Here is a 20,983-nt window from a genome sequence, read left to right as displayed (position 1 = left end):
TCGAGGTTCGTCACGCGAAATAGAGGATTTTCCGCATTTATTTTCTCGATGTCTAGTTCCGGTTGCGGGTTTGAAATTTCGTCGGATGGATGAATACATATTTCTCCAATGATGGAGGGAAAGAAAAAAATTTTTTTGAATGTTTTTTCAAATTCACTTGGCACCCGTAAGGGAGATAGCGAAATTTTCATAATAACTTTTTTGTAGAGCGAATTGAGTGCTGCTAAAAAGATTATGAGAAAAATTTTGCCATCTCCCTCAGATTTCAAGATATTCATTGAAAACTGGCTAATGGCCAAAATCGACTTACACCATTTGACCACTTCGGTACTGAAATGCATCTAAGTAATCCATTACTACGCATTCTTCTCAACGGCATCAAGTAAATGCTATCCCGATTAATTCTCTAAAAAGTATTGACATCATAAAAAAATTAGTTGATAGAATTATTCATTTTATATCATTTCTTCATCATATTAGTATATTTCGTAACAAGTGCAAAAAAGTGTTTTTTGGCGAGTGGGAGGTTTATATCACGAGCCGAAGGCGAGTGATATAATCCCACGAGCTAAAAAACATTTTTTCACGAGTTACGAACAATATTTTTCATCACAATGTGGCGGAAATTGGACTTTTAGGCACGCGGAGCGTGTCGAAAAGTTCACTTTTCGTCACAGCGTGATGAAAATTATTTTATCTTTTCGTCGAATCATCTATTCCATGTATAGTCAATAGGAATTGATAACAACCCGCTCTTCCTCAAATATAACTTCTGAGAAATGAATTCAAATTGCAAAATTTTAGAAGAGAAATTTAAATGTGAAATTTTGAAAATAGAGAATGCAAAAAGAAAACCCCCCTAATTGTATCTCATGAATTATGCACATCAATTGGCAGTACATTTGGAAAATCACGGTATTCTGCAGTCATTATCCGGCAGTTGTACGGCAACCCATCTATTTTCTCCTAAAAAACCGACAGAAAGTGTATGTCGGCCTGTGTGTTCTGCTTGATACACACATGCAGAGTCACTTAGTCGGTTGTGTTCCTAGGGGCTTCCGTATATTTCACTGTAATTTAGGGAAAAAAGAAAACAACAAAGCAACATGCCCGCAAATAAATAGCTATTTTGCTATTTAGCGCTGCCATCGTTGTTTCCCCAGGTTATTTTCTTATTGTCATTGTATTTATTGTTAGTACCACTGCATTTCTATTATTACAACACGAATTTGTATTTGATTATGTGGAGCAAGAGGTTATTAAACAGCTGGATCTGTCGTTTATCGAAGGTTAATAATGAATTAAAGTGAAAAAACTAGGTTAGTCTTTGATTATATGAGAAAAATAGTGAAACAATTCTTTCATTTCTTTTTTTTGTTTAAAGTTCTCAATTTTATTATTAAATTATCTACCCTGTCGTTACATTTGTACAATGTTTGGTATTTCTCTTAGTTTTTCAAATTATTGATTTATCTTATTTTTTTTCCTTCAAATTTTACCTCAGAGTTGATATCAATTTAATCTAAACGTGTTAGTTTTTTCCAATAGTTGCATTCTTGTCCTCATTTCTGATATTTCATTTCATTTCATTTTTTTTAAATTACTATCGTGCCATGCCAGGTTACTTTCTCACTGTTATCGTATTTATTGTTAGTACGACTGCATTTCTATCACTATAACACGAATTTATATTCATATATTCCAGGAAAGACACAATGCTGATCAGCTCAACAAGTTGAGAGCAGTCTCTAGCCTCGCTGTTAATCCATAAACTTAATAAAATAAATAAAGATGACTGAAAAGGACAAAAACGTGAAAGACACCGATGAAGATCCCCCAGCACCTGATAGGCCCCCCGATGTCACAACCGAAGAGGACAGACAATTCCTCATGGACTACATCAAAGAACTCGAGCAGAGATTGGCATCCAAAGAAGAAATCCGTTCAGCCAATTTGAATCCAACGAGGCCCCCAGACTCGTTCTTCAGCAAGCTCGACTCAAACCTCAAGAAGAACACAACTCTCGTGAAGAAACTGAAGACCTTCAGTGCAACCCAGCTGGACCAGCTCCTAAAAGACATGAGCAACTTGAATCTAACAAAATACATAAGTGAAATAGCCACTGCCCTGGTAGATGCCAAGCTCAAGATGACAGACGTTCAACCAGCCATAAAAGCCTGCTCATTCCTCCACCAGACGTACGCAGAATTCTCCAGCCATTTCTTTGAGAATTGGCAGAGAGTGCTGTGCCTCAAAGTCGGAGACAAAATCGCCAACCCCAGTAAACTTCGTGTTGACCTCAGGTTCGTATTAGTATTAGTATTGGATTTTATTCAATTTTCTATTCAATGGGATTATTTTATTCTATCGAAAGTATCATTCTTCCCCTTTGTGATAAGTCTGGACTGAACTCAATTGACTAATTCGTTCTTAAGTTTAAGAACATTTGGGATGCCTAAGGACTTTGGCTATTTTTTCTCCATTGAGCCCCATTTGACCCGAACGTTAACGGTTTAACATGCGATGTTGAACCGTTAGAAAAAAATTGGACAGTTTTCTTTTGGAGAAAGATTGATGATTAAATTGAAAAAATGCAATTTTTGCCAAACTGTAAAATATACTTGGATATCCATAAGAGGGTATTAAAAAGTGTCCATTTTGCGCCATCGCAGGACATTTTTAATTATGGTGATTCAAATGCAGTATTATTACAGGTTCTACGCTGAACTGGTGAATGCTGGTATTTTCACTCACAAACAGGGTCTCTCCCTCCTGGGATCAGTCCTCACAGTACTGATAAACATGGACAAGGAGGAGCACAACAATGCCAGCATAATCCTGAGCTTCTGTCGCCACTGTGGCGAGGATTACGCTGGTCTGGTACCAAGACGTGTTCGTCAGCAGTCGGAGAAGCTCAACATCCCAATACCAAAGAGCAAACTTCTGTCACCAGACAAGCAGCAGAATGTTCGAGCATTACTGCGAGAATACTACAACTCCCTGTGCAAGCACCTGTTGAAGGAGCACAAGGATGTGCAAGCGTTCGAGAAACAGAATAGAAAAATTCTCCAGACAAGGGGTGAGTTGAGTGCAGAGAGAAAAGAGAGGTTCGAAGCCCTCCAGGTTTCCTACGAACGTCTAACAACGAGTGTTCAGAATTTCGCTGAGACCCTGGACGAGAGCATTCCAGAGTTGCCAGTCGATACTGAGGTCAAAGCAGAGACAGAGGAGTCCCTGAAGATGATCAGTGAGGGGGAGGAGAACAGCACGATGGAGGACATGTGGGGGGACGAGGAGACCAGGAGATTCTACGAAGTTCTTCCTGATCTCACGGTTTTTCTACCTGGCTCCTACCTCAAAGAAGTACCTAAGGCAGAAACACCAATCACTGAAGAAGCCCTCGACGAAGAAATAACGTTCGATGAGCTTGAAGAGATTGATAAGGTGGAGGAGCCAGAGACTGAGATTGAGGAGCCCCAGGTGGCCAATATCAGCAACAAAATTCTTCTCGATGCCTTCTTAACTCATCTACCCAATTGTGTTAATCGAGAGATGATTGACAACGCTGCTGTTGACTTTCTCATAAACTTAAATACAAAACACAACAAGAAAAAACTGATAAAAGCCCTCTTCGGTGTCTCACGAATTCGGTTGGATCTGTTACCATTTTACTCTCGAATAGCTGCTATTCTCTACCCAGTGATGCCAGACGTGGGGAATGAACTGTGTACAATGCTCAAACATGACTTCAAGTATCACGTGAGGAAAAAGGATCAAATTAACATTGAGTCCAAGGTCAAGGTCGTCAGGTACATCGGGGAACTGGTCAAGTTCAAACTTTACTCCAAGATCGAAGCTCTCTACTGCCTCAAGGTTCTGCTTCACGATTTCACTCATCATCATATTGAGATGACATGCAATTTGCTGGAGACGTGCGGTAGGTTTCTGTTCTGCTCCACGGATTCTCATCAGAGAACTAAAGTCTACTTGGAACAGATGATGAGGAAGAAGGCTGTGACTGCTCTGGACTCTCGTTATGTCACGATCATCGAGAATGCTTATTATTTCGTGAACCCACCAGAGTCTACTGGGGGTGTGACGAGGAAGGAGCGTCCCCCCATGCACGAATTCATAAGGAAGCTTTTGTATCAAGATCTGTCGAAGACGAATACAGATAAAGTGCTGAAGTGGATGAGGAAACTCGATTGGGAGAATGAGAACATCTCGATGTATGCGATTAAGTGTCTTACAGCTGCCTACAACGTGAAATACTTGAATATAAGGTAGAATGATTTTATTAAATGACCTGGGAAAAAAACCTGAGGATATTTGATGTCTACAGCAGATTTAATTTCATGTCTCATGTTCAAGAACAGAAAAATAGGCGACAAATTTTATTGCGAATTCAGTAGAAAATTCTATTATTTTTTGTCTAATTTGAAGCTTTACAGCGTATTCTTTTATTGAAAATTTCCAATAAAAACTATTCTAAAGAAAAAATCTGCACAATTTCATCTCTATACAATTTTTTCTATTGAGATAATAATTTTATAAGTTTTCTCTACTTAATTGTTCCTCTCGTTTCACTAAAATAAATTACACTAGAATAAATTATCCAAAAAATATTGTTCATTGACCATTTCCATTGAAAAAAAAATGATAATCGGTCAAAACCTAATAGAAATCCAATCGAATTCTCTAGCGAATTCGCTGGGTTTTTTTATGAAATTATTTCGTTCGTGCAGACCGTAGTTGTCATAAAAGTATAAATCACAATTCAGTTTGAATTATTCTTCTCCTCCTCTTATCGTTTTTCTTCATACATTTGCTCATCATAATTTTTCTTTTTCTATTCAAGGTGTGTGGGGAGTCTTCTGGCTGGACTGGTGGCTCACTACGAGGCCATAGGTCCCAACGTAGTTGACGGTGTCCTCGAGGACATCCGCATATGCATGGAGATCAATCTCCCAAAGTACAATCAACGTCGCATTGCAATGGTGAAATACCTCGGCGAGCTCTACAACTACAGAATGGTGGAGAGTGGCGACATATTCAGGACTCTCTACCTCTTGATAACCTTCGGGGTGAGCATGGATCACACAGCACCGAGTGTTCTCGACCCCCCGGACCATCTATTTCGCATAAGACTCGTGTGCACACTGCTGGAGACCTGTGGTCAGTACTTCAGTGGTGGCTCCAGCAAGAAAAAGCTGGACTACTTCCTCATCTTCTTTCAGAATTACTACTGGTTCAAATACACTGATCCTATTTGGACGGCGGAAAATCCCTTTCCAATTGGAATTGATTACATGTATCGTGACACTCTGGCCATGCTCAGGCCGAAAATCCAACTCTTCCAGAGTTATAAAGAGACTCAAGCTGCTATTGATGAGTTGAAGAACACTCTTTATCCAACGTTGGACGTTAACAGAGGGGATGCCGAACGAGGGGAGTCTGATTCTGATATGGGCACCATTTTAGAAGCTGATGAAGAGCAAACTGCTGTCATTGGTGATCTTCATTTCGAGGAGTCGGAGGATGTTTCGGAGGCCCACTCGGACGAAGACTGGATCATGGACCCTGAGAGGGATGAGAATCACGGAACTGGGGAGAATACTCAAGGGGATCAGAGCCTCTCCCAGGGTATCAACGAGGGGGTGATTCTGGATGCCGCTGAGTTGGATGCTGCACTGCCAGCAGGACCCAAACGCGTCAGTTGTCCTGAGGACGATGATTTCCTATCTGCACTCGATAAGATTGTCTCTGATAATATTCAGGACAGAATGCGGGATAATGTCAAGCCTCAACAAGTCGATATTTCAGTTCCCATTCATGTGAAGAGCACCAAGAAGACGTATGAGCAGCTCCAGGAGGGACCGTCGGACAATTCTACTGTGGATTTTGTTCTCATGCTGAGGAAAGGGAACAAACAGCAGTACAAGAATCTCGCGGTTCCAGTTTCTTCGGAGCTCGCTATGAATCTACGAAATAGGGAGCAGGAGCAGAAGGAGGAGAAGGAACGGGTCAAGAGGCTGACGTTGAATATCACTGAGAGACAAGAGGAGGAGGATTACCAGGAGACTATTAATCAGGGAACGAGACCAGTCACAGTTAATCTTAATCGCGAGAGAAGGCAGAAATATAATCATCCCAAAGGGGCACCTGATGCCGATCTCATATTTGGACCCAAGAAAATTCGATGAGGAATTGCCGTATTTTTCGTTCTCTCTGCCGTTTATGACACGTATGAACAAATTTCATAGCAGAACCTAGCGGTTTTTCGGAAGAATTCTGTTGAATTACTGGTGGCATTCTAGAAGAATTCTTTAAAAGTTCTATTGCATCATTATAAAAACATCATTTTTTTATTTTATAACAATTGAACTTGAGGAATTAATAGAAATAATCTCAACAGAATAAATTGTATAGAAAGATGAAAATACGTTAGATTTTTCTATGAAATTTCCTCTTATGTGGGTTTTTTTTTCATTCTACACAAGCTTCCATAGATTCTTTAATAGTCCTTGATCACCCTGCGTATAAGTTTAAATCTTCGTTGACCGCAATCATTAAATTTCTCACTCATTTGATAAGCGCCTCATCACAAGGCCCAACAAAATCGTGGAGAACTATTCCTGTATGTATTTACATTCTAAGATGTTTTCTCTACGAGAGTTAAATTCACCGAAGTCAAATACGATTAAATGTCTCCATAAATCTCCTTCACTAACTGAAGATAATTAGTAACAAGTCTGTGATTAATGCTTGTAGGATGAATCCACTAGAAATAGCTATATTCAATTATTTCCACCTTCAAATCTATTTTACAAAAAAATACAGAGAATTAAATCAGTTGAAATATATGGAAATCAGGTACAAACAATTCCATTGTTTTATGATTAATGTTTATTTCTAGGAAATCATTGTATTGCCATGTACAAAATGAATATAAATAAAGTTTTAGTGCTTCGAGAATGGCGGGTGTATGTCAGTATACACTCATCGACGTTAGCTAATAAGGATACATTGTGTGATTGATTTTTTTTCCTCTTAATCAGCAATGTTGGAAATTATACAGTGTTAATAGAACCTAAATGCATATTAATTATAGCCCTTGTACTCTGTTTTTTTATTTTTCTTTGCATTTTAGGGGTCTTCCTCGGCATCTTCGAACTGGCCTGCTTCGACATCCATCGCTTCGTCTGCGTCATTGCCATTATGATTTCCTATTGTTTGCTCTAGAAGACGTCCATTCATTAGTTGTTCGTTAAGATTGGGAATAGATGAAAGCTTGATCGATTTATCTTTTACCTGATGGTAGAATATAAGATGCATCGTCACCTCCAACTTCGTAGTATTCGAAATCATCTTCTTCTTCAGCATCCTCGTAGATATCTTCTTCAGCTGGAACGAGAATCAGATGGAATTAATTTTTTTCTGTCACATATTTGTTAAATAAAAAATCGCATGGCAAAAAAAACATTGGATTTTCTGAAACGTACGAAAAAATTTAATAGACAAACCTAACGAATTCGCTAGACAATTCTATGGGATTTCTATTGGACTTTTTAGTAGATTTTGGCCGATTCTATTGAATTCTATAAAAAAAAGTTGATAGAATTTGATTTTTGTATAAAACTTATTCTATTGAAATATTTTCTGTAAAATTTTCTCGGCCCAAATTTTCTGTCCCCAAGTTTTTTTGTTTGACTCTCTTGATGAAAAAAAAACAGAATAAAAACAACTTGGAAAATTTCAGTCGAGGAATTTCTATAGAAAATATCTCGATAGAATAATTTGCATAGAAAAATCGAATTCTATAGACTTTCCATAGAATATTTTTTATTGAACATTTCGAAGAAGTTCAATAGAAATCCAATAGAATTGTCATAAATAATTCTAATTCAATAAATTTTTTCATCCGTGCGTTTTCATATTTTGTACTATTACCATCAGAAAAGCTGTCTTGAGGATCAGGATGAAGCGCCTGGCATTGATTCATTGCATGAAACATTGCGTCAAGATTATTAACATTATCTGGAGCGAATCTCATTTCGGTGATGGATGTTTCGGAATCGTCGTCTTCCCCGGAGTCGTTCCCTTCATTTTGATCTAATTCTACGTCTGAAAAATGGGTCTTGTAATAGGATAGATCAGCAGCAGGAAATTGTATTGAATGAATTTGCTGTACCTGGCAGGTCAAGTTTAGTGTTAACCATGACGTAAAGACACTGGCGCGGATGCACCATCTGATCCCGAGAGGTGGCATGCAGTGAGATACTTGGATACTCCAAGGCAAAACCTTGCTGCGTTGTGCTGTTGAGCCACACTAGGACACTGGGAGGAACACAATATTATTTATACCAAGGCAATCGTTAAATTTGATAATCTAGGAGCTGGATTCACCTTTCAGTTATGTACAGTGTACCCTTTCCAATTTCTCTGTCGCCCACGTAGAGCGTGGTGTTTTGTTCCTCATGTCTAATTCCTTCTTGGGGGGCGAAGAAATTGCTCAACACAACCATTTTTCTTTTTCTGAATGAGAGAAGGAAATTTCAGATGAGAAGCTTTATTGGAGGTTCAGACAGAAATTTATTGAGAAAGTCTAGTATTCTACAAGAAATTCTATTTAATCTCTGGTGGAATTCTGTGAGAATTCTGTTAGAGTTCTATTAGAATTCTACTAAACAATTTCGTTTTTTTACAGACATTGGGCATACATTTTCCAAACCTTCTCTGCAGTGTTTTTTTTTTATTGTCATCCCAAAATTTAGGAAAAAAGGTGGAAAATTAGGTCTTAAACGCTGGCCAGGCCGAAGTGTAAAAATCGAATTTCGCATATTGCAATAGAATTAGGGAGTTTTTCCCGCATTTTTTAATGATAATTTTGAACTATTTTTGTTCGTAATTGTTTTTTTTTTTTGAGCCAGGTTTTCACTAAACCAGCAGGGCCACCAATAAAAACGCTTTATTGAATTTCTTTCTGCAAATTTCGCAACCCATCCGTGGAGTTTGCAAGCCCCAAAAAAATGAAAAAATATGATAATTAATAATTTATAATTAAATAATGGATTGAATGAAGAAGCAAGCAACTAAACTTTGCTTCCATTTTCGCTGTGGAGAGATTCACAAATGGAAGTAAAGTCATCAGGAGAGGGTTTCAAAACATTGACAGAAATAATAATTGAAATTTACTGAATAATTAACTGTAATGAATTAATTGAATACATATACTCATCTAATTTTTAATGAGATGGGATAATTTTCCATGAAAGACAATTGTTTCTCTTCGTGATGAACTTAGACCGAACGCAGTTGATAAATTTGTTCCTCAGTTCTGAACATCACAGACATCAAACCAACGTGAAAATGAGAGATAAAAAAATGAATGAAAAACCCCCGTTAATTTTGACGTGAACGAGTTTCTTAGACTTCATCACTAGAAGAGGCCCCATATCAGTGTAGCGGTATGTCAGCCTAGCTCTGCTTACGGTTATGCACTTGACTTCATATCTTTGAACCCCAAATCTGCCCAAATCTCATAAAAATAATGACAAACGTGGTATTTACCTCCTGCAATGCTCGGAATTTGACGGATATCACAGGCCCCGGCACTTGTATTCCCAGAATTTTCTTGTTTTTGTTCCTCACACCTCTGAACACAAAAACAAAACAAGCAAATGAAGCTTGCGAATTACGAAATGTTCCTGTATCACTGGTGCGGCCAACACTTTCACCAACAGGTTTTATTCTCGACTCAGTGAAGTCGGATGGATTTTTCGAGGGGACAGTCGCCGGTGAGGGTGACAATTGCTCGTTTACTGACCGCCCGTTTGTTGACACTCAAACGCATTGACTGGGATCAATCAGCACACACTGGGATTTTTTATTCATTCGTGTATAAACGCAGGAGGTTTGTAACATCTGACACAACTAGCCGGTTATATGCTCGTGCATTTGGCCGCAGAGAGCAGCACCGGGAGGAGAGAGCTCTCACAAATGAGCCAAATGAGTGAGTGGTAGCTAACCTCTATCAGTTTGAAATAATAAATTTGCGAAAGCAATGACGTTCACTCTGCGACATTTAATAATGCGATACGTCTGCAGAGCTGATCAGGTCAGGGGAAGTAATGTGAGGAGAGGGATTGTTCGTCAATTACAAACAACGAAATGTAAGTGGAATTAAAATACTGCAGTCAACTCCGTTTTCGAGGGATTGGAGGCTCGTGCGGTGGCACTTCAAAGGCGGGAATAGTTTTGAAATCAGTTGCAAAGAGGTTAAAGGGTTCAAGTCGGACTTTAACTAGGGTAAACAGGTCAATTTCTTGTACTGATTATTTCGCCTTTCAATAATCCCAGAAAACAATTTGCCAGAGCCATCTCAAATTTAACAGGACGTCGGCAATTTATTGACAAATTGTCGACATAGGGGAGGTTGGGATAAAACGGACACTTTTGACTTTTTTAAAAATCTTAATAAAGGGTTGGAATGTTGATAAAATTTAATTTTTTTTTCAATACAAGGAACAATTCTTTTCCTTTGTGACGAGCCTAAACTGAGCTCAATTGATCAATTTGTTTCTGAGTTATGAATAATTAACAAAAAGTCTGAAGTGTCCGTTTTACCCCATCCTCCTCTACTGTTTGCTGGGATATTACTCGTGTATGATCATGTGATCAATCATTTTTTCTATTGATCGACATTTCCCGATCGATATTTCTATTGATCGACATTTAATGAGTAAAAAAAATATGGACCAGTCGTCCAGACATTAGGGGTTTCTGCTGCATTCGGCTATTTATTAATTTGATTACTCTTTGTTTTGTTATTTTCACTTCAAATAATTTTTTTCCGCTAATTAAAACGTTCTTGAATGTACGGAAGCCTTCATGTCCCCATTTAGGTGATTCTTTTATTTTAGATACTGCCACGATACTCGGATTTCCTTTAACCGTCCAGCAATTGGCCTGTTCACCCTATTAGTCAGTTTTCAATAAATATCTCGGAATCTAAGGGAGATAGCAAAGTTTTTGTTAATACCGGTTTTATACGGCGAATTGATAGCTATAAAACAGGTAATTAGATCGTTTTACCACTTCGCTGTTGAAATGCGTATTAAATATGTAACTGTTGGCTGTTGTTAGTTGATGTATTGAATAGCTGATTTATACTTTTCAAGGGGTTCTTCATGGAGAATATGAATTTCAAGATCCAAAATCGGAGGAAGAAGTGTAGGTATTATTGGTAAAAGAGATTATGTGGGAATAATTTAATGAACATTCTGTTGAAAAATTCTATTGCTTTTTGCGTGTTCGGATACTATGATTTTTTGGATGGAAAGCAAGAGATGGAATATTAGTCAAGTTCAATCTTCTAAAAAAAAATTATCAATTTTTTTATTTTAAATTTCTTCTTCTTGATGTATAAAAAAATATATGCTATAGTATAGCATATATAGGATTGTCAAGATGTATCTTATTTTTTGTATCATCACGTATGAAAAAATTGGAGAGAAATACCTAGCAAATTTGCTAGCTTTTTCTATGGAATTTCATCGTGCATGATGACTTAATAAAACTACATGAAATACCATATTTTTTCAACTATATCAGTGACACAAAACGTTTGAGCTATTTCTTTACAGAAGATATTTGATAAAATAAATTAAAAAACTTGAATTTTCTGTGTGAATTATTCTCTTCGGATTTCTCCTATCAAATTCTTGGGAATAAATTCCATAAATTTTTCCGTTGTATTTGTCTATTTCTCATTCCTGCCCTAGAATTCTTGTAGAAAAATTCCCAACAGAATAAATTATATGGAGAAATTGACATCTATTGCCTTTTCTACATAAAATTTCCAACAGAATTTTCCAACTAAAATCTAGACCTTTTTATCAAATATTATTCACACGCGATGTAGAGTTAAATCTCTGAAAGCATGGAGTAAATTTTTTTTCTCTTTAGAGTCCACGTAACATTCATCGACAAAGATGGAAAAAGAATAAGTGTCCGTGGAAAAATCGGCGATAATGCATTGTATCTAGCTCATAGGTATGGAATCCCCATGGAAGGTGCGTGTGAAGCATCCCTAGCGTGTACAACATGTCACGTATACGTTCACCACGATTACGCCGACAAACTTCCAACGGCAACTGATCAGGAAGAAGATCTGTTAGATCTGGCTCCATTTCTCAAGGAGAACTCGAGATTAGGTATCATTTCAATAATTCTCATCTCTCACTGGGCACTCTATTCTGCTATTATTCACAGGTTGTCAGATAACACTAACGAAAGAGCTGGATGGAATTGAATTGGAATTACCGACAGCCACGAGGAACTTTTACGTCGACGGACACAAACCGGCGCCTCACTGAAATACTAGATTGTATCATGTACGAAAAAAGTTGTTGGGAAAATCTAGCCCATTCGCCGGAAATTGTATTGAATTCCTGTTGAATTTCTATTGAAAAAAATTGTTTTTTTTCGATAGAAATTTTCCATTGAAAATATTTTATGGAAAAAATCCGTATAATTCCAGGGAGTAACCCTAGGTTTTTCTACAAACTTTTTCGTGTGCCTGATTCCAAAACCTGTACAGACTACCCATAATTATAGTTATTAATCATAAATTAAGAATAAAATTGACGATTACCGAAAAATCCTTCATGATACAATATATTTATTTTTCGTACATTGGGATTATGGTACATATTTTTCGCATTTCGTTTCTCCTTTAATTACAATAATACAAGATTTAAACATTTATGATATAATGAATTTGTTTGTATTTCTTCATCTCCCTTCTCCTTTATTTAATTAAAATTTCATTCAATGGGCTTGCAGCAATTAACGTTTAAGGATAGAATAACCTGAAAGCTTGGGTCCACCAAGAAAGGTCATGACACTGCAGCACTGCCACATTCAAAAGTTATATTTATACTTAAATTCATTCAATCAATAATATTAATCATCAACTTTTTACCATTTTCCATTAATCGTCAGTGGCAGATTTGTAACTCGACGATAATGTTTAAAATTAATAAGTATTCACCAATGAATACCATATCTGCATCAACTCTTTGTTCCATTTTTAATTTTTACATTAACATTTCTGCATCAATAATAGCAGCATTTGTTTTTATCGTCATTGTCATCATTATTCACAATCATTCCAGCCGTAATATTAAATATATTTTACGTGAATTGTTACACTAATCATAGACACATTCATGTGTTTATCATAAAACACTTGTTTTATGATCTTCATCATTCGCATGTTTAAATGGTCATTCATACATTTGACAGGAAGCAATTTAAATTAGTAGGAAGAAAATTCATTCGCTCAAATCACATTTTCATATTCATCCGGTGCTCCCCATTCACCCAATATCATTATCTTTAGCCACTTCATAAACTTATTTACGTGTATATTTAATTATTCATTCTTTTATTTTGTTATTTTTGTCGTTTTTTGTTAAATCTTTATCTGGGATTTTGCACATTAAAATCCACTAGGAATACTCAAGACGATTAAACAGGTATCCACATTTGGTAGTCATCACAAATGGACTTATTGGGAAAATAGCTTTTGTACTTATTATTCATAAATTAAAAGATGAGTGTTTTTATTCTTATCTCTCATTATCATTCGCATTCGTCTTCATTCCCTTACGATTGAGAAAATAATCGTCAACATACGAATATATTTCACAATTTAATACTCAAAATTAGTACAAATGTGAAACTCGGGATGGTAAAACGTGGTATTTCTAAGAATTAAACCAACCGTTAGTTATGGCAGTAAACAATACATCATATTTACATGATTGAGAAAAATTGAATCTCTTAAGTGATTTATCTGTCATCTCAAAGACCCCTCGCATCTTAATCAAGCGCTTTATTCAGTTGATACTGACAATCGGAAATTTATTCACGTTCTTTTACCAATTCTCATCACCTCGCCTCTGCGTGGCGTGAATAAAGCATCAACGCTTACAAAATTACACAGTGAATTTAGAAAAATAAAAAAAACATGACTGGGAGTGATGAAAATAATAGAACTGCATGCACGTTTCGAAATTTATGAATTAATGACTATGATCAGAAAATAACAACACTCGAAGCACTATATCCCACTGGCATGATGATTCGACTATTCCACATATTTTGACTTATAATTAAACCCCAAAATGTCGTGTTTGCATCGCTCTTGAATGATTTATCTTGTCCCATCTATTTCTCAATGTCTCGTTCCTTCCAGAGAGAATCATTGAATTTACACATATTTATTCATCGACTAATCAACTAAATTTGTATATCGGTTGTGCATGGGAGTGCGCATACGAGTGTACAAAGTAACGTTTTTTTTCTTTTTACCACTACACGTGCTATCCTACAGCAAAAGGTGTCAAAGTGTACTCCTCTGAGCCTTCAGGAATACACCGACACCTTTTGAATATACAAAACTGTAAAAAAGTCAATATAAAATCGAATACACTAACGTTCTTTTTTTTTAATTATTATTTCCATTTTAATCTAAAAAAGCCTCTGCACTTACATTCGCAATTGTTAATTTCTTTTTACTCTCTTTGTATACGTTAGTGCTACGATGAATGTAAGTATAACTTGCTCCGTCGTTCAACCAATAAAATAAATATGTATCTCTTTTATTTTTGTCAATCTCGATCAAATGTGGTTCATCGTTAATTTTTCATTTAATGCATGCATTAAATTTTCATCTACGACAATTACCCTGGAATTTTTCCATCGCTTTTTATTTATTCTCACCTAGTAATTAAATCAATAAAAGTAAAAATATCTCAGCTACACACTTTTAGAATTAACGATCATGTTTTTTTCCCTCTCCCGTAATATCGTCTCTGTTTCTTGTGATTGAATTTTCTATGCTTTTTTATTTCAAAGTAGGGCGATATTAAAGCTCAATCGTGTTCCCACAGCGATCGTAAACGGGAAATAAATTAATGGAAGAAATGCAAAAATTATTTTTGTTCCTTCGCACTCGTTCTATTTGTCATGTGCAATTTTAATCCCTCTTTTTCATGTCTTATGTACGCCAAAACAACAAAAGAGAAACGTATGAATAGATTAAGTTTTTAGTTTGAACTATTATAATTACTCTCCAATTTTTCATGTTTCTCTTTCGTTATGCACGTGAATTATACACTGAAAGCTCGAGGGAATTATCTAGAATACTGGAAACACAGAGCGGGGAACGGAACTGCTGCTTCTCGTGGTTTTTCAATAATCAAAGGGAAATACATATTCTTCCACACATCTGACAATGCTCTAAGTTGTAATGGGAAAACAGTTAATCTGATTTTTCTTGCTTGTTAATCTATACATAAATTTTGAAACATCCAGAAATGATATACACGTTTATATCCATTTATAAGACGAGAAATAATCTGAAGAAAAAAAATGATGATGCGTTGAGTGCCATGAGGATGATTGTCAACAATCAATAACAAGAAAAATAAATACAAGTATGGGAAAATTGAATAGAAAAATATTATCGCTCTCTCTAAGAAATTCTATTCGCCTTCTGCGCCAATTCTATTGGAAAAAAGTCTGTAGGTGTTAGTTTGTCTGTTGGGATTTTTTCTGTAGAATTCTTGGACTTAAATTTTCAATTTTTTTGCTTTGATTTTATCGTGAGGAACAGATAAAAATACCGCAGAAAATTTAGACTCAAGAATGCTTTCTGCTATTCAATATGTGGCAAAATATAGGATTCCTTGGAGAAAGCGTTAGGTTTTTCTCAATTTTTTTTGTCAAATGTGTAATAATTGATAAGTGAACCTTATAATGCATGCAGGTGTCCCTCAAAATCTATCTAGCCTCTCCACGTGGGCATTCGTCAGCTGTTCATCGCAAAATCCTAACTGCCTTGAATTTGGCAAAAGTTCCTCGAGGTCTGTGTCAGTGTCAAGAAGCCACACCTGATACTCGACTTGGACCATTTAATTACCTAACATCGAATTGGCCTTGCTTCATTCAACTCGAAGTCCCCCCACGTGTTCCTAGTTCGCCTCCCAACCAAATGGGAAAGGCACAAACTTCAACATAGAGCATATCGTTGTTGTCGCTAATTGTCTTAAATCCCCTCTATATCCCCTTGGTTGAATGGAATTTGTGTGGTTCCCGTTGAAATTACAACTTTTTTAAAAAATAGAGTGCTTGGTGGCCCACCTTATGGCGGTACAATGTTTTTTCATGTTGGAATCGACTTTTAGACGACAAATGGTGAAAAATTCGGGAATTATTCTAGAAAATTAATCTAGACGGTTTTAGACATTTTTAGACAGTTACAGAATCATTTGGAGACCTTGTTCTTTCCGGAAAAACTCCAATGATCTGTTAGAATTCTATTAAGAAATTCTTTTCGCTCCAATCCTAGTGAAAATAAGCAACTTTTCCATGTTTTTCAACGATCAATATTTTTTGATAGGGAAGATTATAGATGTCGATTTTTCTACATAACATTCTGCAGGAATTTTTTCTATAAAAATTCTTGGGCATGAGCAGCGAAAAAAAAACTTGAAAAATTTATGTCCAGGAATTTTTACCTGAAAACCAAAACCCATTGACTTCATTCTATAAAAAAATGGCACAGTAAAGTTACATAATTTTCAACAGCACTTGAACATAATTCCTGTGGAAATTCATTGAAATTCCTCAGAGAAATCACTAGGTTGTTCCCTTCAATTTTTCGAAAACGGAATATCTCAGAGAATTTTCCCGCAGATTCTGCCCCACCCAAACATTCCTAAACCATTCCAGAACATTTAATTCCCCAGACCCCGAAAAATCTGAACTAAATCAACCGACAATTACTGAAAGAAGCGAATAAATTTCAGCGAACCCCTGAAGTTGATGTACCCTGGAGCAAAATTTGATCACAGGTGACGTTGATGAATAAGCGCATGTACCGGCAACTGTCTGCCCCTTTGGTATCTCTGACACCGTCCCATACTTAGATCGTGGCATTCATAAACATTAGCCACAGCCCCACTGGGCATTGCTGCCATATAGTGTGGCTCAATGGAGAACGGTCCAGAGATATCAAAGGGTTCCTCCAGTTATTCCATTGGATGATGACGTCCACCACATATACCACAGGCCATACCACACCAGTGAATAGCCCGTAGTGGTGGATACAACCATAGACATGGAACAATGAGAGACAACAATGCAAGTCCAAACCATCGTCTACCACAACCATCCTCTGTACTGCATGTGCACGGATTGTGCTCAAGATTGTGGGAATTTTCACCCTCAGCATCACTCATGCAATGATACAGCATACACTTGGCGCACAGAAGACACGAAACAGTTGCTATACCTCGGCTAATAAAATCAGGTGCATACTCACACGCACCCCTTGGATTATCATGCTCACCATAAGTCTGTTGACAGTGTTTACATCTCAATCGATTATTACCCCGATTTTTAGCTGTATTTTTACCCGGCTGTGATACTATTATATCAGGCTTCTTGAGTGAACCACTCGATGTACGACGCTCCGTTGTATTGGCTCCTTTGTGATCATCGATCACTGGATACAGATAATCGTGATTGAGAGTCGTCAACTGCACATAAGGACAATTGTCAACGCCCACATCACCACTAGACTCCAGTGGATGATGGTGTGACGGTACAACCTTGGCTGATGGACCACTATTAATGTAATGAATTGATTTGTGGGCATCTGGTATATCGCCACACTGGGAATGATAATTCGGTACACGAACCAATCCAGACGATTGACGAGGATCCGGTGGCTCCGCTGGTAAATTAACAGTCATGAATACACTCTCATCACCGACGTCTGGATGTCCATTTAACGTTGTATCCGCCAGTCCTGAGGAGCAGAAAATCCAAATTGCCATTGCACACTGTTCATTCAAATTCTTATCTAAACTATGTCGATACACGCATGAAAATTTTTTTTAGAAAAACCGAGTGAAAGGTTCTATTGAAAATTCGACTAGTTTTTTGGATGATTCTATTGAAGAATTCCGCAGCTTTACAGCGCGTTTTTTATGGAGAATGTCCAATAGAAACTATTTTATTGATAGAATCAGTATAATGCCATCTTTCTATACAACTTTTTCGATTGAGACATTTTTTTATAGGAATTTCTCTACATGAATTTTCTAATCAAAGAAAAATTTGGAAAAGTGTAGTCGAGGAATTTCGATAGAAAATATCACAATGGAATAAGTTGTACAGAAAAATCGCATTCTATTGATTTTTTCATCGAATATTTCTCATCGAACATTTCTACTGAAAAAAAACGCACAGATGAGCTGTGATTGAAAGTTGAATAGAAATCCAATAGAATGTTCTAGTGAATTTGGTAGATTTTTCGACGCTTTTCCGTACGTGTAATGCCTCAGCAATTATATTTATCATGAGTCTCACCAAAATTATTCATCCAAAATGGCAGTTGTAAAAAAAGCAAATAGTTATTTTAATACTTCAGTCATTGACAAATTCTGTTGATGGAGATTATTAAATATTCGTGGAATATACCTTCTAAAAGCTCCTCGACTGCTGTTCGCACGCCTTTGTCAAACGCCCTGGCATCAGCAGCAGTCTGAAACGTGAGTCCAAATTTTTTCTCTCCAGTACGCCAGTGATGAAATGTCGGCATCACTTTGTTGTATTGAAAGTCCTTCTTAATTGTACAGCTGAGAACAACCTGCCGGAGAAGAAACGCCAGTTCGTGGTTGTTAAGTGTTTACACAGAACAATTCACGTGTGAAAAAAATTTATAGAAAACCTGGGGCTTTCTCTGAGGAATTCTATTAAATTCTCATTCAAGCTCTACAAGAATTCTATCAAAGAACAATTTATTCTTTGCAGCAATTCTATTGGAAATTACGTAATTTTGCGTGCGTTCCACAGTACATTTTTTTTTACAGAAAAAATTGATGGATGTTAATTGCTCTGTGTAACTTATTCTATTGGAATTTTATTTATAAGAATTCTAAGGCACGAGCTTTCTAAGTTTTTCTTCTTGGATCTTATTATGAGAAACGAATGAAAATTCTGCAGAAAAATCTTGGAAAATTTATAAATCAAGGTCTATTACCTTTCTTCTGCCAAATGTCGACCAAAAAATGACCGAGGAAAGTTTGCATAATTTTCAATAGAATTGACACAAAAAACCCCTAGATCCATTCACTAAAAATGTAATAGAATTCCAACAGAATTTTTCGCAGAAAGCCCTGGGTTTTTCCCATAAATCTTTTCCCCCATGAACACTAAACTCAACAAATCCCATACCGATTGATCAGTGATACGTTTTCCATAAATAAGGTACTCGTGTCTTCTCTTAGCTGCACTGGGAGGTGAAGTGCTCAACGGAGCTGAATTATTACTGGGCGATGAACCAGGAGCTGCATTAGCAGTAGCTGTAGCACAACTGGTTCCAGTAGCAGTGCTACAACCAGATCCAGCTGATGTTGCCCTACGCCTGACCGAAACATTAGCGAGTCCTCCACCACTGAGTGGTACCCATCCCCCAGAGCTGTCATCTCTCGTCATCACCTGGGCCCGTACCCTCACCAGATAATTACCACTGTTAAAATCATCACAAAAAGCCAATCAATAATCCAACCACTGGTGGTTTACCATTGCCCGTGCAATACGCCAGGCATTCTCATAATAATGATAAAATTCAATAATAATGAAGGCTCATACGCCCATACCCTGGACTCGCACACTCCATTAGATCACTCAGGTCAGTTGGCGTACAGCGCAAAGAATTCTCGCGGTTCGACACATTGATGCATCGTATTAATTAAAAATCACCGCTAATTTCCCACGCCCTTAATCACCCTCCGGCCATTGAAATAATTCCCAAAACATTTGACATAACAATTATTGACGGGAATACAATGGAAATAGGCGTACGCATTGACATCGATTCGATGAATGAACAGACAACGTGCATACACGCACTAACACCCGCGCATGACTTCTCTTCATGAATGCCCGGAGAACGTGTGTGACACATTTTCATGTATAAGTCGGCAATGGCCGATAGATGTGTGTGTATATGTTTTTGTGTGGGTGTACCCGTGGAGAGAACGATCGGTAATGTTACCCCCGTTGGCCATTTGACGATGTTCAAGGCTGGGATGTTGAGAAAAAAAATTCAAATAATACAGACATTATTTGACACATGCAATCCCTCTCTCTAGCTGTTAGAAAAAATAAAACACGATGCAGAATAGGTACGAAAAAGAGATCGTTTTTGCCTCACGCTTGGACGTTTTGACAATTTGACACTGCAACAGCTCTGTTTCATCAGTCCAGCGAACGGAAGTAAATGAAACAAACATGGAAACAAGTGAGTGGTTAATTACAGTGAATTGGACTTACTCTTCCGAGGCCTCTGTCATGATTCGAGATGTCCAAGGCCTTACTCAATACCCACTTTACTCCACACTTCACCATTTTCGTCGCATTGAGGAGACATTCGGTCGCTGATTACAACCGTTTAATTTTGGGAACTGAATTCTCAGGTTTTTAGGCTAACGCCAACGACAGGAAGCACAGCACTTTGGCTGCTGCTCCTCCCTCTAGGCGCTCACGCTGATTTGCCTCGGTGTAACTCCAACTCAATCTTTCACCGCGTTCACTCTGTCCTTTTCACGTCTTTTGTCTTCATCGGTTGCACAGCCACCAATACTTTCTCTCTGCAGCCATCTCTACGGTGGATGTACCTTTTTCTCGCTGCCCCCTCTCTGCCCGCCCGACAGCACTTCAGTGTGCGACTCAAACAGCACATACCAATTGGATTCTATGCGTCTAAGGCATTCTACGCGTGCTCAGTGCAACTCGATGCATAGAGCTGCCGCCACCCGCAGAATATTCTTTTTACGTTTTTAATTACCGAGGGCTCGTCGCGGTTTTTGTACTTGGGAGATACAAGGCGCGCTCCGCGCGG

General features: G+C 37.5%; 4 protein-coding genes across 10 annotated transcripts; 2 read left to right on the top strand and 2 right to left on the bottom strand.

The window, feature by feature from the left end:
• Positions 1-991: 991 nt before the first annotated feature.
• Positions 992-6,426, top strand: LOC107048835 (regulator of nonsense transcripts 2). Of its 3 annotated transcripts, none has more exons than XM_015272275.1 (4): positions 992-1,163; positions 1,706-2,303; positions 2,715-4,283; positions 4,859-6,426. In XM_015272275.1, the coding sequence occupies exons 2-4, from the start codon at positions 1,792-1,794 to the stop codon at positions 6,201-6,203; spliced, it is 3,426 nt and encodes a 1,141-aa protein (XP_015127761.1). In that variant the 5' UTR covers positions 992-1,163; positions 1,706-1,791; the 3' UTR covers positions 6,204-6,426. The 3 variants fall into 3 exon arrangements, with proteins under 3 accessions (XP_015127761.1, XP_015127768.1, XP_015127753.1); XM_015272282.1 differs by having other exon boundaries at positions 992-1,192; XM_015272267.1 differs by having other exon boundaries at positions 992-1,319.
• Positions 6,427-6,888: 462 nt separating this feature from the next.
• LOC107048901 (methylosome subunit pICln) lies at positions 6,889-10,151 on the bottom strand. The gene is made up of 6 exons (XM_015272350.2): positions 9,571-10,151; positions 8,407-8,535; positions 8,192-8,337; positions 7,951-8,124; positions 7,312-7,404; positions 6,889-7,238 (listed from the first exon to the last, which is right to left on the bottom strand). The coding sequence occupies exons 2-6, from the start codon at positions 8,523-8,525 to the stop codon at positions 7,147-7,149; spliced, it is 624 nt and encodes a 207-aa protein (XP_015127836.1). The 5' UTR covers positions 8,526-8,535; positions 9,571-10,151; the 3' UTR covers positions 6,889-7,146.
• On the top strand, positions 9,737-12,662 carry LOC107048886 (adrenodoxin-like protein, mitochondrial). 2 transcript variants are annotated; one of them, XM_015272330.2, is made up of 5 exons: positions 9,737-10,012; positions 10,108-10,172; positions 11,181-11,232; positions 11,968-12,215; positions 12,274-12,662. In XM_015272330.2, exons 1-5 carry the CDS (start codon positions 9,771-9,773, stop codon positions 12,375-12,377), a joined length of 711 nt encoding a protein of 236 aa, XP_015127816.1. In that variant the 5' UTR covers positions 9,737-9,770; the 3' UTR covers positions 12,378-12,662. The 2 variants fall into 2 exon arrangements, with proteins under 2 accessions (XP_015127816.1, XP_015127825.1); XM_015272339.2 differs by having other exon boundaries at positions 9,930-10,172.
• Positions 12,663-20,775, bottom strand: LOC107048859 (sprouty-related, EVH1 domain-containing protein 1). 4 transcript variants are annotated; one of them, XM_015272319.1, is made up of 5 exons: positions 20,416-20,775; positions 19,315-19,609; positions 18,559-18,727; positions 17,685-17,884; positions 12,663-17,612 (listed from the first exon to the last, which is right to left on the bottom strand). In XM_015272319.1, exons 1-5 carry the CDS (start codon positions 20,433-20,435, stop codon positions 17,103-17,105), a joined length of 1,194 nt encoding a protein of 397 aa, XP_015127805.1. In that variant the 5' UTR covers positions 20,436-20,775; the 3' UTR covers positions 12,663-17,102. The 4 variants fall into 4 exon arrangements, with proteins under 4 accessions (XP_015127805.1, XP_015127779.1, XP_015127797.1 ...); XM_015272293.1 differs by having other exon boundaries at positions 12,663-17,884; XM_015272311.1 differs by having other exon boundaries at positions 12,663-17,851.
• Positions 20,776-20,983: the final 208 nt, after the last annotated feature.

This window comes from Diachasma alloeum, unplaced genomic scaffold, assembly GCF_001412515.2.
Source record: "Diachasma alloeum isolate Michigan unplaced genomic scaffold, Dall2.0 Dall_scaffold_00176, whole genome shotgun sequence".
Lineage (NCBI taxonomy): Eukaryota > Metazoa > Arthropoda > Insecta > Hymenoptera > Braconidae > Diachasma > Diachasma alloeum.
Note: the sequence above shows the minus strand (reverse complement) of the source record. Positions and strands in the feature narration are given on the sequence as shown.

Excerpts from the sequence above, each read along its gene's own strand:
- LOC107048859 (XM_015272293.1), bottom strand. The coding sequence starts at position 20,435 with ATGACAGAGGCCTCGGAAGA. Across the intron at positions 19,610-20,415 it reads ATGACAGAGGCCTCGGAAGA|TGGTAATTATCTGGTGAGGG; the intron begins GTAAGTCCAATT and ends TGATTTTAACAG. Across the intron at positions 17,885-18,558 it reads AGTCGAGGAGCTTTTAGAAG|GACTGGCGGATACAACGTTA; the intron begins GTATATTCCACG and ends TCTGCTCCTCAG.
- LOC107048901 (XM_015272350.2), bottom strand. The coding sequence starts at position 8,525 with ATGGTTGTGTTGAGCAATTTCTTCGCCCCCCAAGAAGGAATTAGACAT. Across the intron at positions 8,125-8,191 it reads CACTAAACTTGACCTGCCAG|ACGTAGAATTAGATCAAAAT; the intron begins GTACAGCAAATT and ends CCCATTTTTCAG. Across the intron at positions 7,405-7,950 it reads TCAAGACAGCTTTTCTGATG|CTGAAGAAGATATCTACGAG; the intron begins GTAATAGTACAA and ends TTCTCGTTCCAG.
- LOC107048886 (XM_015272330.2), top strand. The coding sequence starts at position 9,771 with ATGGATTTTTCGAGGGGACAGTCGCCGGTGAGGGTGACAATTGCTCGT. Across the intron at positions 10,173-11,180 it reads TCAATTACAAACAACGAAAT|GGGTTCTTCATGGAGAATAT; the intron begins GTAAGTGGAATT and ends ATACTTTTCAAG. Across the intron at positions 12,216-12,273 it reads CAAGGAGAACTCGAGATTAG|GTTGTCAGATAACACTAACG; the intron begins GTATCATTTCAA and ends TATTATTCACAG.
- LOC107048835 (XM_015272275.1), top strand. The coding sequence starts at position 1,792 with ATGACTGAAAAGGACAAAAACGTGAAAGACACCGATGAAGATCCCCCA. Across the intron at positions 2,304-2,714 it reads AAACTTCGTGTTGACCTCAG|GTTCTACGCTGAACTGGTGA; the intron begins GTTCGTATTAGT and ends GTATTATTACAG. Across the intron at positions 4,284-4,858 it reads GTGAAATACTTGAATATAAG|GTGTGTGGGGAGTCTTCTGG; the intron begins GTAGAATGATTT and ends TTTCTATTCAAG.